Genomic DNA, 15,787 nt, shown 5'->3' on the forward strand with positions numbered 1-15,787 from the left:
GGTGAAGTGTTCTCCCAATCTATGATGGGTCTCACTGACATACAGAAGGCCACACTGGGAGCACCACCACAGGAAACAGATTTAACTATCAACTGTATCTATGCTTTTATAACTATGTATGTAGATCAGCTCTTGGTTTCCTTTATTCCTGGGAAAACATGCCCAATCTCTCTCCCTGTTACTCAAGCCCTCTAATCCAGGCAACATCTTAGTAATCTCTTCTGCACCCTTTCTAGTGCCATCACATTTTAACGAAATTCTAAACTAACATCCTGTGTAGTTGTTTTCCATAAATTAAATTTCTGTTGTCCTGACGAAGGGTCTCAGTCTGAAACGTCGACTGCACCTCTTCCTAGAGATGCTGCCTGGCCTGCTGCATTCACCAGCAACTTTGATGTGTGTTGCTTGAATTTCCAGCATCTGCAGAATTCCTGTTGTTTGATTTGCTTTTTAGCTGGTTTGGCACAACTTTGTGGGCCAAATGGCTTGTTCCTGTACTGTACTCTTATATGTCCTATACTGCTTGACTCAGTCCTTTCTGCGTGACTTTTGTTTGGTTTCTTTTAAACTAGTTCACTGAAATGGCACTTTACTCCTGAATTGCATACCTTACTCCTAACTTAAAGCTCAAGAGCTGCAAGTTATTAACTGTGTAACAAAAAAATTAAACTCAATAACTAAGAGCATGTGAAAATTTTTCTAAGCAATCCCGCTAGCTAGGAAACAATTTAGAAGGTTGAATCTAACTTCTGCTCAAAATAAGTTATAGTTAGAGGTTTTAAAATCTTCTTTCTCCCCATATCAAAATTTTCATTCTTTCCAATTCTCTACCTGCTTCCTTTCCATTTCATTGTACTGCTCCACCACTTATTGAATGTTAAGTAAAGAAATGAACTGTTGGTTCCATGACACACAGGATGGACGCTCTTTTACCTTTACAATGCTTTATCAGTTCACACTACCAGCAAGGTACAGCAATGTGTTTGAAAAGGGTGCAGAGGAAAGTCTAGGTAATAAACAAGTAAGCTGTACGATACTTCCATTCTACTCTCTCTAACCTGGCATCAAGTAGCAGTAGGTAATCAATGCTGGCATATATAAGCAATCAAAGACTAAGCTTCATGTTACTAGTAATTTATTTAGAGAAGCACATGAAAAGAAAGGCCTTGGAGTCAACATCCACAGCACAGGTCTCTTACAAAACTGCTCCTGCTGCACAACATTGTCCTTTGACAATACACATCTATGTTGAGACCATTCTAAAGACAATTTCCCATATCACTGGGGCTACCTCTCAGTAAGGGTCAAATAGCGATAAAATTCACCCCGAATAGAGCCTTTGACAATCAAAAGGATGTTTAAAAATCAAGACATCAAGTTGACAGAAAACATGATCAATTGGGCATTAGTGTTTCCTGCCCTTCCATATGATTTTAAGATGTGGACTACTTGCAGCAGGCACAAATTCCAATCGTCCCTTAGGAACTTCTGGCTCACGATTAATCAAAGTGCATGAACATTTAGAATGGCACTGATGAACTTGACTCCATAAACTGGAGGAAGTCTGGGATGCCAGCATCAATGGCAGAAAGTTTCTCACATTCCAAACTACCCAAGCACAAAGTCTGGGAGTCCTACACTGGCCTCATCTGTCACTCAGAACTTACAGAACTAGAGTGGAAGCAAAGTTTCAATTCAAGAATCTTTCACTAGTAGTAGAAGTTTTTAAGTGAAAGCTTGAAGAAAATACTTGGCCAATGAATGGAAAGAGCAGGCACAGATGAAGTGAAGTCATGTGATAAGGCGGGGGGGGTAAGAGACATTAAATGATAGAAGGAGATAAATGGATGAAGGTAGTACTTATAAGTGTTCTAAACCTAACTTCTAACCCCAAGCTACTATTAGTTTTAAAGTATCCATAATTTCAGTAATGTTTTAGATTATTTAGATATATTTCCTTCAAAAAATGGTTATTTAATTTTTACTTTTGAGTAATTCCAAAATATCAGAAACATTTGAAAGCATTGCAAGTGCCTAGTTTTCACAAAGGCAAAAACAGTGGTCTGGCTCTCATTTCCTTAAATTTTCCAGAATTGTTTAGTCGGCAGGGTTTGTTCTAACCAAGATGCATTACATATGCTGTTGGTTAATAAGTTCATTTTATGAGTCAGAGTTATACAACATGATCCAACTTGTTCTTAAGGCCCAAGTTGTCCATACTGCCTAATCTGCCTACCTGAGCTAATGCCGTTTGCCTGTATTCGGCCTTTATCCCTCTAAACCTTTCCTATCCATGTACTGACCTAAAGTCCTTTAGGTTTTGCAATTGTTCCTGCCTCTAACGCTTTCTCTGGCAGCTTGCTCCACTCACTCATCATACTCTGTGGAAAAAAGGTGCCTTCAGGTTTCCTTAAAATTTCTTCCTTCTCACTTTAAATATTTGCTTTTTAGTTTTAGACTACCAAAGAGAAAGGTTGACCATCCAAAAGACTGCAATCACTCAAACAAAACCATTCAAGTGCATTCCCAATCAGCTTCTCTTGCTAAAAAGTAAACAATTTAACAGGCTCAATCTATAGTCAGAAGTTTTAAAATTTGTCAAATTTAAAATCCTTTCTTTTCTTCCTAAATCATTAAAAGTCTTCCCAGTTCTCTCCCTGATTCAATTCTACTTCATGCCATCTCAAGTGGATCAAAGCTGAATGAGTATGCGACAAAACACTATTGTCAGAAGAATATTTATCAACAATGTAATCCAAAAGCACCTAACCTTGAAATAACGTGATGGTAACTGATGGCTTGCAATGTAGTTTACATCTTTAGCTCCTTATTCGCTGCTCTTTGCTAAATCTTGCCATTCTGTGTTTTGGGCTTTGATGGGCAAGTTAGTTTATGCTGCTATAACAAGTGGCTCTTGCTCTGTGCACTTGGCTCCAGATAGAGCAGTCAGCTTTGAACTGTTACTGAATATAGCTGGGTGAATGTATACTCCCTGGTTTTATAGGGATTTTTTTAAAACGAATTTAAGCATTTCAATGTTCAATTCAGTTAATATTAATGTGAAATAAGACATCTGACAAAATAATCAAGTCAGTGCACTAGACACATACGATTCAAATTCTGCAGTAGTGAAGAGTTTCACAGCCATTTTTAAGAATTTCAAAATGACAGATATAAAAGTTTGTCTTTCAATGTAGCTTAATACATCAAATCAGGGTGCTTCAGTTGGTTTGACTAAATTGCAGGATTACAACCCTCAAACAGTGCACCTTTCCTTCATTTAACCACAGGGATCAAGAATTAAGAACTGATGCCAATTTCATTCGAAGTGTTAAAGGTAGCCACCCAAGTTGTTTGCTATAATGATATGTTGACAGTCCATCTGATGGAACTGAATGCTAAAGTTGATATATGAAAGTCAGTTTAAACTAGTGAAGGTGCATCACATGGAGTAATGATATTAAAGATGTGTTGATCAATTACTAATGAAAATACGAATTTTACCAAGTCTCCCAGAATAAAAGACACCTTTCTGAAGGAAGCTTAGAAAGCACATTTATGAGATCCTCATGACTCAGGTTGATTCAGCTGAAAATCCACTACTTTTGTAGGAAAAGAAAGTTTGTACAACACGCAGATGAACTAATACAGTTATTTTGCATGACTGCTAGTAGTAAAAATTTACAAAGAAGAGATCTACAAGTAACAATTTTTATCATTAATGGAAAATACAATGATTATACACACATAGCAGCTATCAATTTTTGTGGCAACACTTTACTGCTGAAGTAAAACATCAAACTTCATGTCATATAATAGTGAAACTAAACCAGATTATGCATCTGCTTCATGATCATTTTCTTATCTCTAAATGATTTCTGAATAATTTCCAAAGATGGTACTTACATCCTCAGCAATTGAGTCCTTATAGTAACGTAGGCTATGGTCAGTCAGTACAAACCAGTATTTCTTCCACTGAAGAGACAAAAAAATTCATGGATTAAAATATAAATTAAAATATGTTCTTTCTACAGGTTATTTATTGTTTAATGGAAAATAGCTTATAATACTCTGGACAATTAATTACAAAAGAATCAACTATTAACATGTAAAATTAGGCTATGTAAATTCAAGCTTGCTTTCCCTGGATGATTCTGCTGAAAGTGAGAATCACTACATTAGTGATTAAAAAGTGAGGTCTGCACTGTCTGCTAGAGAAGCTGTATGTAATGCCCAACTAAAGAATAAGATTTAATACAGAAGTAAATGTATTTCATTACCTTTTCACTCTATATGCAAAAAAAATAAGACATGGTATTGTAAGCACTTGTAGCCTGTTAAAATTGGCCACACAGCATTTTCTGTACTGATGCTGGACTGAAGAATGACAATTAATTGACTACATTTATGAACAGTCATAGACAATATTATTGGAGTAGCTGTATTTAAAGAAACATGTAATTGTTAGCAGCAATAAAGATGATTTTGCTCTTTTGTATTCCAGAGCCAGGAGCCGTTCATTTAAACATCTCCAGCTCTATCTTCAATTCTGAATTATGATAAAATATTAAATTTTTCCAACATTTAAGAAAATATTTTAGACTCAGTTGTTCTGTTAACCTCATCCGCAACTACCCCTTTGCCCACACAAGGCCTATATACAGCACATAGGCAAGGCCTGTAAATACAGTACTGTCTTAGGGACATGTAAACAAATTCTGTAAAGCAAAGATGCTTTCAAAAACCATGAAATGAAAATATTTCTCAATATCAAAAAATTTGCTATGAAGAGCAGTAAACAATAAAAAACTAAATCAAATCAATATTTGCTGTGACCACCCTTTGCCTTTAAAACTTCATCAATTCTCTTAGGTACACAGTAGTGCAGTTTTATAAGATAATCGGCAGGAAAGTTATTCCAAACGTCTTGAAAAACTTGCCACAGTGCTTCTGCAGACTTTGGCTGTTTTGCTTGCTTCTGGCTCTCCAGGTAATCTTGATTTAAGATCAGGCTCTGTGAAGGCTATGCCATCTGTTGCCGAACTCTTTGTTCTTCTTTTCTCTGAAGATAGTTCTTTATGACTTTGACCGTGTCTTTGGGGCAATTGTCCTGACCTGACGCACAATAAAGTTGGGACCGAGCAGATGCCTTCCTGATGGTACTGTGTGATGGATGAGAATCTGCTTGTACTTTTCAGCATTGAGGATTCCATTAATTCTGACCAGATCACCAACTCCATTTGCAGAAATACAGCCCCAAACTTGCAGGGAACTTTTATTGTCCTTTACTGCTGGCTGCAGACACTCATCCATGCAGCGCTTTCCAGCTCTTCTACGTCTGAACCAAAAATTTCAAACTTTGACTCATCAGTCCAGAGCACTTGCTGCCATTGTCCAACACCACAGTCCTGATGTTTTTTGTGTACAGGTGAGTGTCACTTGGCTTTGTTTCCACTTCGGAGAATGGTATTTTGGCAGCAATTCTTCCACTCTTCTTGGGTTCCAGTGGTTTCTGTGAGTTCAGAGCTGATAGAAACACAGAAAACCTACTGCACAATACAGACCCTTCAGTCCACGATGCTGTGCTGAACATGTACTTACCTTAGAAATTACCTAGAGTTACCCATAGCCCTCTATTTTTCTAAGCTGATAGCATTGTTGGTCTTCTGATTTCAAAGGGGCGCCAGTTTGATGTATCTCTTGTCTGCTGCACTCAATTTCCGTGACCGACCTCTGCAATTCTTGTCTTTCACCTTGCCTGTTTCTTTATGCTTCTTCAGAAGAGTTTGGATAGCACATCTTGAACCTCCTGTCTGCCATCTCTGTTTGAGAGAAACCTTGCTGATGCAAGATCTTGTGTCTTGTTGCTGTGCTCATTCTTACCATGGTGAAAGAATTGATGATCTGAAAGTTAAACTGTCACATCTGCCCCACCCTCACCTTTTAGTTTGGTTGTCCTTCACCCAGTTTGACTCCTTCTACATTCTTTACTGTTTCAGTTAATCAGTTTAGTTCATTCAATTTATTATGCCATTGATTAGTGTTCTGTTTGTTATCTTTGGTTAATGCACAGGGCCATACATCTGCAAAGTAATCACGTTTTTATTTAAAAAGTGGCCTATTAATTAATATGTTACTTTCCGTAATGAAAATACAAAAATTTCTCTGAGGCATTCAGTGGAAATCTAAAATTTACTCTTTTCTAATAACACACTAATGCAGAAGACAAAAAATAAACATCAGAAACAAAATTCATATAAAAATCTAAGGTGTCTAAGACTTTTGCACAGTACTGTATGCCTTGTCTTTATACGTGTCTAAATCCTGTCCCTAGGAATCTTGTAAAATAATTTCCCTAGCTTGGCATTTGGATCACCAGCCTGTAGTTATCTGTCTTATCTCTGTTGCTCTTTTCATGTAAAGGAACAATTTTAACTACCCTCCATCTTTTGGTGCTTCACTAGTATCAAAGAAAGATGTAAAAATTTATCAGGGCCCCAGCTATCTGCACCTTTGCTTCCCACAGCAACCTGGGATAGGTCTCATCTGACCCTGGCAATTTATCAACCATAATGTTTCCCATGAAATGTAAAATATTCCCCTCCTCTTCAATACCGATCATCCATGCACCTTGCCTTGAAATCACCAGATTGGATTCACCAAACAAACTCCACCCCATCTCAGCCCTTTGCACTTAAAGTAATTCTGGTCAATATTGGGAAAATTAAAATTCTACACTTTAATGACCCTATTGTTTTTGTACCTTTCTGCAATTTGCTTACATATCTGTTTTTCCATTTCCTGCTGACCATGGTGGTAATACAACCCCAGCAAGGTGATCACCCCGTATTTATAAATTCTATTGATGTAACCTCATTGTACTACCTCCCCAGAAAATATTAAGTTTTACCTAATGTTATCCCTAATTTTAGAGCAGTTTACCCAACATCTGTTCTCACTGAATGTAGAAAGGACAAAGTGACTGAAATCTGCAGCTTATGAGTGACAACCTGCACAATTTTATTAACTATTTTGAAGAGGTAGCTAAAGAAGTGTAGAAGAGAAATCCCATGGACTATATTTATTGTGAATTCTAGAAGACAGTTGTTAAAATCTGTAATGAGAGACCAGTAGCAGAATTTATTGACTTGAGCAGAAGAGAGCAGAACATCCACTGGCAGGATGGAACGAGGCATATCCTGTAAGGATTTATGTAGGGTCCCCAGCTAATTGCAGTATTTATAACTGACAGAAGGACAGAAGACAATGATAAGTAATATAAAGAAAACATACAAGTAAGAATAAGAAAGAAAATGATACAACTAGATTGAGTGCAAGAACAAAACTTTACAGAGAGATTTTAATGCTTTGGACCCAAAAGATTTGGTGTTTGAACAGCAGCCAATCAAGAGATCGGGATACATTAGCAAGGGCTTATAAATATAAGGCGGGGCAAGCAGAGAGGTTTTTGATGGAGTGTATAGTATTAGAATGGGGATTTGAGGTTTTCGGTCTTCAAGGCTTCAGCAAAGAGAGGCTTGAGTGAGAGAAGATGAAAAGCTGTAGGTAGATTTTTTCCAGTTTATTTATTGTTTCCTTCTTTATAATTGCACAGTTAGAGCATTAGGGATGCCAAGCAGGATAGATGAAAGCTCTTTTTGCGGCATGTGAGAAGGCACGGAGACCTCCAGTGTCTCTGATGACTTCACCTGCAAGAAGTGCATTCAGTTGTAGCTTCTAACACTGCACATTAAGGAGTTGGAGCTGCACCTGGATAAACTCTGGATCATTCAAGAGGCTGAGGGGATGATAGATAGCTCATATGGAGAGGTAGTTGCACCCAAGGTACAGCACGCAGGAAACTTGGTGACAGGAGGGTGAAAGTGCAGAGTACCTCTGTGGCCATCCCCCTCAACAACAGGTATTCCACTTTGGATACTGTGGGGAGGGGGAGGGAATAACCTAGCAGAGGAAAGTCATAGTGGTCAGGTATCTGGCACTGAGTCAAGCTCTGTGACTCAAAAGGGAAGGGGAAAGAATAGAAGAACTGTAGTGATAGGGGATTCAATGGTTAGGAGAACAGACAGGAGGTTCTGTGGACAAGAATGAGATTCCCAGATAATGGCTCCCAGGTACCAGGGTCCGGAACATCTCAGATCAAATCCTCAACATTCTGAGGAAGGCTGAGCAGCCAGAAGTTGTGGTCCATATACTTACCAATGACACAGGTAGGAAGAGAGACAAAGTGAATTCAGGGAGTTAGGTGCTAAGTTAAAGAACAGAACCTCCAGTGTTGTGATCTCAGGAATAGTACCCGTGCCAACTGCCAGCGAGGCCAGAAACAGGAAGATTATACAGTTTAACATGTGGTTAAGGAGTTGCTGTAGGAAGGAGGGCTTCAGATTTTTGGATTATTGGGCTCCCTTTCAGAGAAGGTGGGACCTGTACAGAAGAGACGGTTTGCAACTGATTGGAAACTAGTATCCTAGTGGGATGGTTTGCTGGCACTACTCAGGGGGTGGGGGGGGGGGAACTAGAGTTGCAGATAGGTTGGAACCAGAGTGCCAGAATTGAAAGTGCAGTGGTTGTGGAGACAGATGTAGATGAGACCTCAGACAAAGTTAGGATTTAGTAAGTAGAGCACGCTGGCACTGATGTTCTGAGTTGTGTACATTTCAATGCAGGAAATTTTGTAGGAAAGGTAGGTGAGCTCAGGGCATGGATCAATGTAAAAGATGGTACTAGAGAACCATGGTGACATTCTGTGGGCTGTGGACAATACTTTGTGTTACGTACCCTGTAACTGGGTTGCCAAACCAGCAGAAATGGACCACTTAGTTGGAGCCTGGATTACTGGAACTGAGAAAGTTTTATTAAAGAAATAAGCAACACAGTACTCTAATCAAAAGGATATAAATGCAACAGTTTAGCAATGATAAAACACACATGCACACAGAACTAGGATAATAGGATCAATCAAGCTCTATTGCAGTCTAGGGGTAAATGACCAGTTTCAAGTGACGCAAAGTTCAGTTCAATTGAGTTCAGTTCAGTTCGCAGTAATCGCTGTTGTGCCGTTGGGGCGGGGAGAAGAGAGACAGCGAAAGCGAATGAATATTCAAAACGGATTCCACACAGACCTTCGATATTCCTCGCAGTTAGCTTTCGGGCGAGCCCTTTGTGATGTCTTCTGAGGTCACCGACTGTGACCCCTCCGTTCCAGATACGATCATTCTTCTGCGGTGAACCCGGCACCCAGGCAAGGGCAGACACACACACACCGGGTTCCCGCCCGACCGTATCTTTCCACCCTGTGCGTCTATGGCTGGTCCTGCGACCAGACCTCCAAAACTACTCCCACCAACTTGTGGGGGCACACCGCCTCCAGGGTCTCATTACCTCATGGTGTCGTGTGTCTGTTGCTTTAGCGAACCTGTCCCTTTTTATCCCCCTGTTGGGGTATCGCCTGTCCATCAACTTCAAACAGTTCAGGGTTCAAAGCCACCGGTCTCCGACAATACTCGGAACCGTGTCTCCTTTCGGTAATCTCTCTCGACTCTCTCTTATTAGCAACTTGCATGTTCCCTCATTGTCCTCTTATCAGCATCAATCTTCTGATAACTGGTTCTTTTGTCACATTTGAAATAAACTTTTAAAGATACTTCTTTCAAATTACTCTCACTGTAATCTACAGCATGTAATTTCCTTCTAAGCAATGTAGTTTTAAATCAATTTAATGATCTATAGATTTCATAGTTATCTGAAGTGATTATCTGAAGATCTCAGCTGACCAGGAGATCTTCAGATAATCATGAAATCAGCACCTTTAAGTGGATGAAGGTTCATCGTCATGGCTAGAAGCAAGGCGGGGAGGAGGGAGGACTTCAAGCCAGGCTAAAACGCAGCGGGATTACCAGCATCTTGTTAGCAAATGTGTAGCTGCTGTAGAACAACATTGAGAACCTGAGAGCAAAACTGCTGAATCGTAGGGAAATAAGAGACTGTTGTATTCTAAGTCTGAGCGAAGCTTGGATGTCTCCCAGCACTTCAGATAGAGTGGTCAAACCAGAAGACTTCATGTTTACTGAAATGAACGAGCTACTGATTTGGAAAAGGCAAAAGTTGGAGGTGTATCTTTCATGATAAACGCTCGGTGGTGCTCCGAAGTGGTGGTTTTGTCGAACTCGTGTTCTCCCGTCCTTGAACACCCAATAGTCAAAAGCCGCCTGTTCTACTTGTCTAGGGAGTTCTCCCATCTCCAAACAAGAAACAGTCCATACCGACGCAAATCATGGTCAGGGCCTTCAACCAGGCTTAACTGAAGAAAATTCTGCTCAATTACCATCAACATATAACCTGTAGTACCAACATACTAGACTACTATAATACTAATGTAAGAGAGGCCTACCGTCCCGTGCCCAAACCTCATTTTGGTAAATCAGATCACTTAGCTGTCCTTATTTTACCTGTATACAGCCAGAGGCTAAAGAGCAAAGCTCCAGAGACTAGGATACAAAGAGATGGCTGCAGGAGGCAGAGGGATTGCTTCGAGTCAGTGGACTGGGCCATATTCAAGAACTCATCTGTGGATCTGAATGAATACACCATGGTTGTAACTGACTTCAGTAAAACAGCTGTAGACGACTGTGTCCCCACATAATCATCCAGTCTTCCCCAATCAGAAGCTCCAGATGAACCGTGAGATCTGCAATCTGCTAGGAGCCAGGTCAGAGGCATTCAAGTCTTGTGACCAAGAAAATTATAAGATCTCCAAAAAGCCTTCTCACGGGCCAATTGCCAATTCCAGAATAAACAAATCAACGAAGGATGAATCAACAGTTGTGGCGGGGTTTGAATACTATCACCTTTTAGTAAATTAAATCGAGCCTCAAAGACAACAACGGGGCTTTGCTTCCAGAGGAGCTCAATGCCTTCTATGCTGGCTTTGACCATCAAATGGAGGGCAGAGCTTAAGATGATGGCAACTATTGGTGACTCCTTTACTTGCATCTTCAGAAACAGCTCTATTTCTTATCTTTAATATCCCTTTTTTCCCCTTCTTAGGGTTCTTTTAAAGACCCTGACCCAGAGTTATACCTGACTTCAGTTCGTTCCGGAAATGGGACGCACTTTCAGGGCCTCATGACCTGCTGCTTTTCGAAATGCCAAGGATGCGGCCTGGAAGACTAGCACACCTTCAGGAAGCCCAATTTTCATGGCTCTGGAAACAGGCAGATTCGAGGCCGGTGCCGCCGCCTGATGTGTCATGGGAGTACACGGAAAATCAAGAGCAGCAAGCTGACTGTGTGCCCAAAGACCAGAGTTCTTTGGGCACAGAGCTCAGAAAAAGTGATGCAGCAGACTTTTAACACCATAAATCAAAGTGCTGTTTTTTTGTCTCCGCTCTTGCTGTAAAATGGGGACACCGCTTTTTCCCTTATTAGGGGGAGAGAGAACAAGCCTGTGGTATGTCAAATTACTGAGTGAATGAGTAGCCTTTGGGGTACTGCAAGTCTGTGTCTTTACTGATGCTTTGCTGCACACTTGAGTGCTCGGTGGAGGGTACAGATGTTTTTTTCGCTGGTGGGGGAGGGGGTGGTTGTTGCTTTGCTGCTGCTTATGTGTGGGGGGGAGCAGGGGGGGCTTTGAGATTCTAACATTTAACTGTCATTCATTCTTTGGGGTACTCCTCTGTTTTCGTAGATGTTTGCGAAGAAAAGGAATTTCAGGATATATATTGTACACATTTCTCTGAAATTAAATATACCTATTGAAACATCAAACTCCCACATTCCCTGATGATCCCATGATTTCAGCCTCTGAGGCTGATGTGCGAGCAGACTTCAGAAGGATGAACCCACAAAAAGCATCTGGTCCAGACTGGCTACCTGATGGGGTACCGGTGCCTAAGAAGAATGTGATGTCCTGCCTCAATGCCTATCACTCAGCAGCACTTGAATCCACAAGGATGAAGTGTCTCGAGAGGTTGGTGATGAAACATATCAAGTCCTGCCTGAGAAGCAACTTAAATCATCTCCAATTCACCTACCGAAGCAACAGGTCCACAGTAGATGCCATCTCATTGGCTCTTCACTCAAACCTAGGACATCTGGACAGCAAAGATGCATACATTAGGATGCTCATTATCAACTACAGTTTTGCATTCAATATCATCATCCCCTCAAAACTAGTCAAGAAGCTTCAAGACATTGGCCTCAATACCTCCTTGTGCAATTGGATCCTCGATTTCTACACTTGCAGACCCCAGTCAGTTTGGATTGGCAACAACATCTTCTCCATCAGCACAGGTGCGCCACAAGGCTGTGCCCTTAGCTCCCTGCTCTACCCCCTTTACACATGACTATGTGGCTAAGCATAGCTTCAATAACATATTCAAGTTTGCTGACTGACACCACTGTTGTAGGTTGAATCAAAGGTGGTGATGCATCAGCATCAGAAGAGAGATTGAAAATGTGGCTGAATGGTGCCATAACAACAACCTCTAACTCAATGTTTGCAAGACCACGAAGCTGTTTATTAACTTCAGGAGAAAGAAACTAGAGGTCCATGAGCTAGTCCTCATCAGAGGATCAGAGGTAGAGAGGGTCAGCAACTTTAAATCACTTGTGTTATTACTTTGGAGAACCTGCCTTGGGCCCAGCATACAAGTACACTCACAAAGAAAGCATGGCAGAACTTCTGCTTCCTTACGAATTCACAGAGATATGACATCTAAAACTTTGACAAAATTCTAATGATGTACGGTGGGGAATATATTGACTGACTGCATCACAGCTGGTATGGAAACACCAATGCCCTTATACGGAAAATCCTACAAAAAATCATGGCTACGGTCCAGTCCATCACGGGTGAAGCCTTCCCAACCATTCAGCACATCTACACGAAGGCAAGGCAGTGAATGTTGTCAACATGGATTTGAGCAAGGTATTTGACAAGGTCCCAGATGGGAGGATGGTCAAGAAGGTTCAGTCGCTTGATATTCAAGATGAGGTAGTAAATTGGATTAGACATTGGGAGAAGCCAGAGAGTGATAGTAGATGGTTGCATCTTTGATTGGAGGACTTTGACTAGTGGTGTGCTGTATGGATCAGTATTAGGTCTGTTGTTGTTAGTCATCTAAATCAGCAATCTGGATGAAAATGTGGTAAACTGGATCAGCAAATCTGCGGATGACACTAAAGGCTGATTTATACTTGTGCGTCAAATCGATGCCGTAGGGTTCATATCTATGCCGTACCTACGCAGTGTCTACGCAGATCCCTACGCCGTAGCCTGACGCACACTCTCCCAGAATGTAACTACGCGTCACGGCAACACAGACCGCAACAACTGTAATTGGACTGCTTGGTAGTATCGCATTTCCTCCTACGCTGCAACAGCTTCCCATTGGGCGACTGAAGGGCAGAGTAGGAACTCTGGCTGCAATGCTTTCCATAAAGCTTTACAGACCTCCAAAATTATGGAGGGCACATTTTGCTTTTATGAAAAAAGACGCTCGCTTTAAACTTGTTTACCCCAAGAAAGACTACCATGACCATGAAGCCTTTCATCGGCAGGTGTGTGCGCATGCGTGACGTGCGCGAAGTGCAGAGCGACGCAGACACACCGACGCACAAGTATAAATCAACCTTAAGATCGGAGGCGCTGTGGACAGTGAGGTAGACAATCTAAGCTTGCAGCAGGATCTGTACCAGCTGGTAAAATGGCAGATGGAATTTAATGCAGACAAATGTGAGGTGTTGCACTTTGGAAAAGCCAACCAGGGTAGTCTTACACAGTGAGAGGTTAGGGTACTGAGTGTGGTAGAACCAAGTCATTTGGGAATACAGTTCCATAATTTATCATAAGTGGCAGTACAGGTAGGTATGATCATGAAGAAAGCTTTTAGAATCCATCTCTCCCCACTGATCTCCCTCCTAGCACTTATCCTTGTAAGCGGAACAAGTGCTACACATGCCCTTACACTTCCTCCCTTACCACCATTCAGGGCCCCAAACAGTCCTTCCAGGTGAGGCGACACTTCACCTGTGAGTTGACTGGGGTGATATACTGCGTCCGGTGCTCCCGATGTAGCCTTCCATATATTGGCGAGACCCGACACAGACTGGGAGACCACTTTGCTGAACACCTACGCTCTGTCCGCCAGAGAAAGCAGGATCCCCCAGTGGCCACACATTTTAATTCCACATCCCATTCCCATTCTGACATGTCTATCCATGGCCTCTTCCACTGTAAAGATGAAGCCACACTCAGGTTGGAGGAGCAACACCTTATATTCCGTCTGGGTAGCCTCCAACCTGATGGCATGAACATTGACTTCTCCAACTTCCGCTAATGCCCCACCTCCCCCTTGTACCCCATCTGTTATTTATTTTTATACACACATTCTTTCTCTCACTCTCCTTTTTCTCCCTCTGTCTATACCCCTTGCCCATCCTCTGGGTCCGCCCCCCTCCGTCTTTCTCCCCAGACCTCCTGTCCCATGATCCTCTCATATCCCCTTTGCCAATCACCTGCCCAGCTCTTGGCTCCATCCCTCCCCCTCCTGTCTTCTCCTATCATTTTGGATCTCCCCCTCCCCCTCCCACTTTCAATTCTCTTACTAACTCTTCCTTCAGTTAGTCCTGACGAAGGGTCTCGGCCTGAAACGTCGACTGTACCTCTTCCTAGAGATGCTGCCTGGCCTGCTGCGTTCACCAGCAACTCTGATGTCTGTTGCTGGGACTTCATAAATCAAAGTATTGAGTATAAAAGTTGGAATGTTATGTTGAAATTGAATAAGATGTTGGTAAGACCTAATTTGAAGTATAGTTTGCAGTTTTGGTCACCTGCCTACAGGGCAGATGTTAATAAGACTGAAAGTGTACAGTTGCCTGGACTGGAGGACCTGAGTTATAAGGAATAATTGAATATATTAGAACTTTATTCCATAGAACCTAGAATATTGAGGGGAGATTTGATCGAGGTATGCAAAATTATGAGGGGTATAGATAGGGTAAATGCAAGCACACTTTTTCGACTGAGGTCGAGTGACACTACAACTAGAGGTTATGGGTGAAAGGTTAAATATTTAAAGGAACATGAGGGGAAACTTCTTCACTCAGAGGGTGGTAAGAAGGTGGAACGAGTTGCCAGCTCAAGTGGTGGATGTGATTTTGATTTCAACATTTAAGAGAAGTTTGGATACGTACGAGAATGGGAGGGCTATGCTCTTAGTGCAGGTAGATAGGACCCAGCAGTTTAAATGTTTCAGCATGGACTAGACAGTCTGAAAGGCCTGTTTCTGTGCAACACACATCAAAGTTGCTGGTGAACGCAGCAGGCCAGGCAGCATCTCTAGGAAGAGGTGCAGTCGACGTTTCAGGCCGAGACCCTTCGTCAGGACTGTTTCTGTGTTGTGGCTTTCTATGACTTTATAAAAGGGTCAGAGGGAGAAAAGCCTGAAAAACATCATGGCTAAACTGACTTGAATTCAAATGCACTCTGATAATTAAAAATAACATGAGAAAATGTAGTAACCAATTAATAAGGCTAATGGAATAACGGTTCTTATTAATTAGAGGCCTGGAGTGAGAGGAAAATGTGGTTTACACTGCAGCTGTACAAAGCTCTCACTGGACAACACAGCACAGTTTTGTGTCACAACCATCTTCTGAAGGAATACAGTATAAATTTACCATAACAATACATAGACTCCAAGGGTGGAATAAGAAAAGAATTATTCAAACATTTTCCTCTCTAATTTAACCCTCCAATTTATTAAAAT

General features: G+C 41.5%; 1 protein-coding gene across 4 annotated transcripts in view; it reads right to left on the bottom strand.

The window, feature by feature from the left end:
- LOC140187342 (uncharacterized) overlaps nt 1-15,787 on the bottom strand; it is a 452,977-nt gene that overhangs the window by 135,430 nt on the left and 301,760 nt on the right. For all 4 annotated transcript variants that reach the window (XM_072242544.1, XM_072242543.1, XM_072242546.1 and 1 more), the window contains exon 11: nt 3,907-3,975. In XM_072242544.1, the coding sequence (XP_072098645.1) occupies nt 3,907-3,975 (69 nt within the window). The remainder of the gene's footprint in view (nt 1-3,906; nt 3,976-15,787) is intronic.

Source organism: Mobula birostris, chromosome 24 (assembly GCF_030028105.1).
Source record: "Mobula birostris isolate sMobBir1 chromosome 24, sMobBir1.hap1, whole genome shotgun sequence".
NCBI lineage: Eukaryota > Metazoa > Chordata > Chondrichthyes > Myliobatiformes > Myliobatidae > Mobula > Mobula birostris.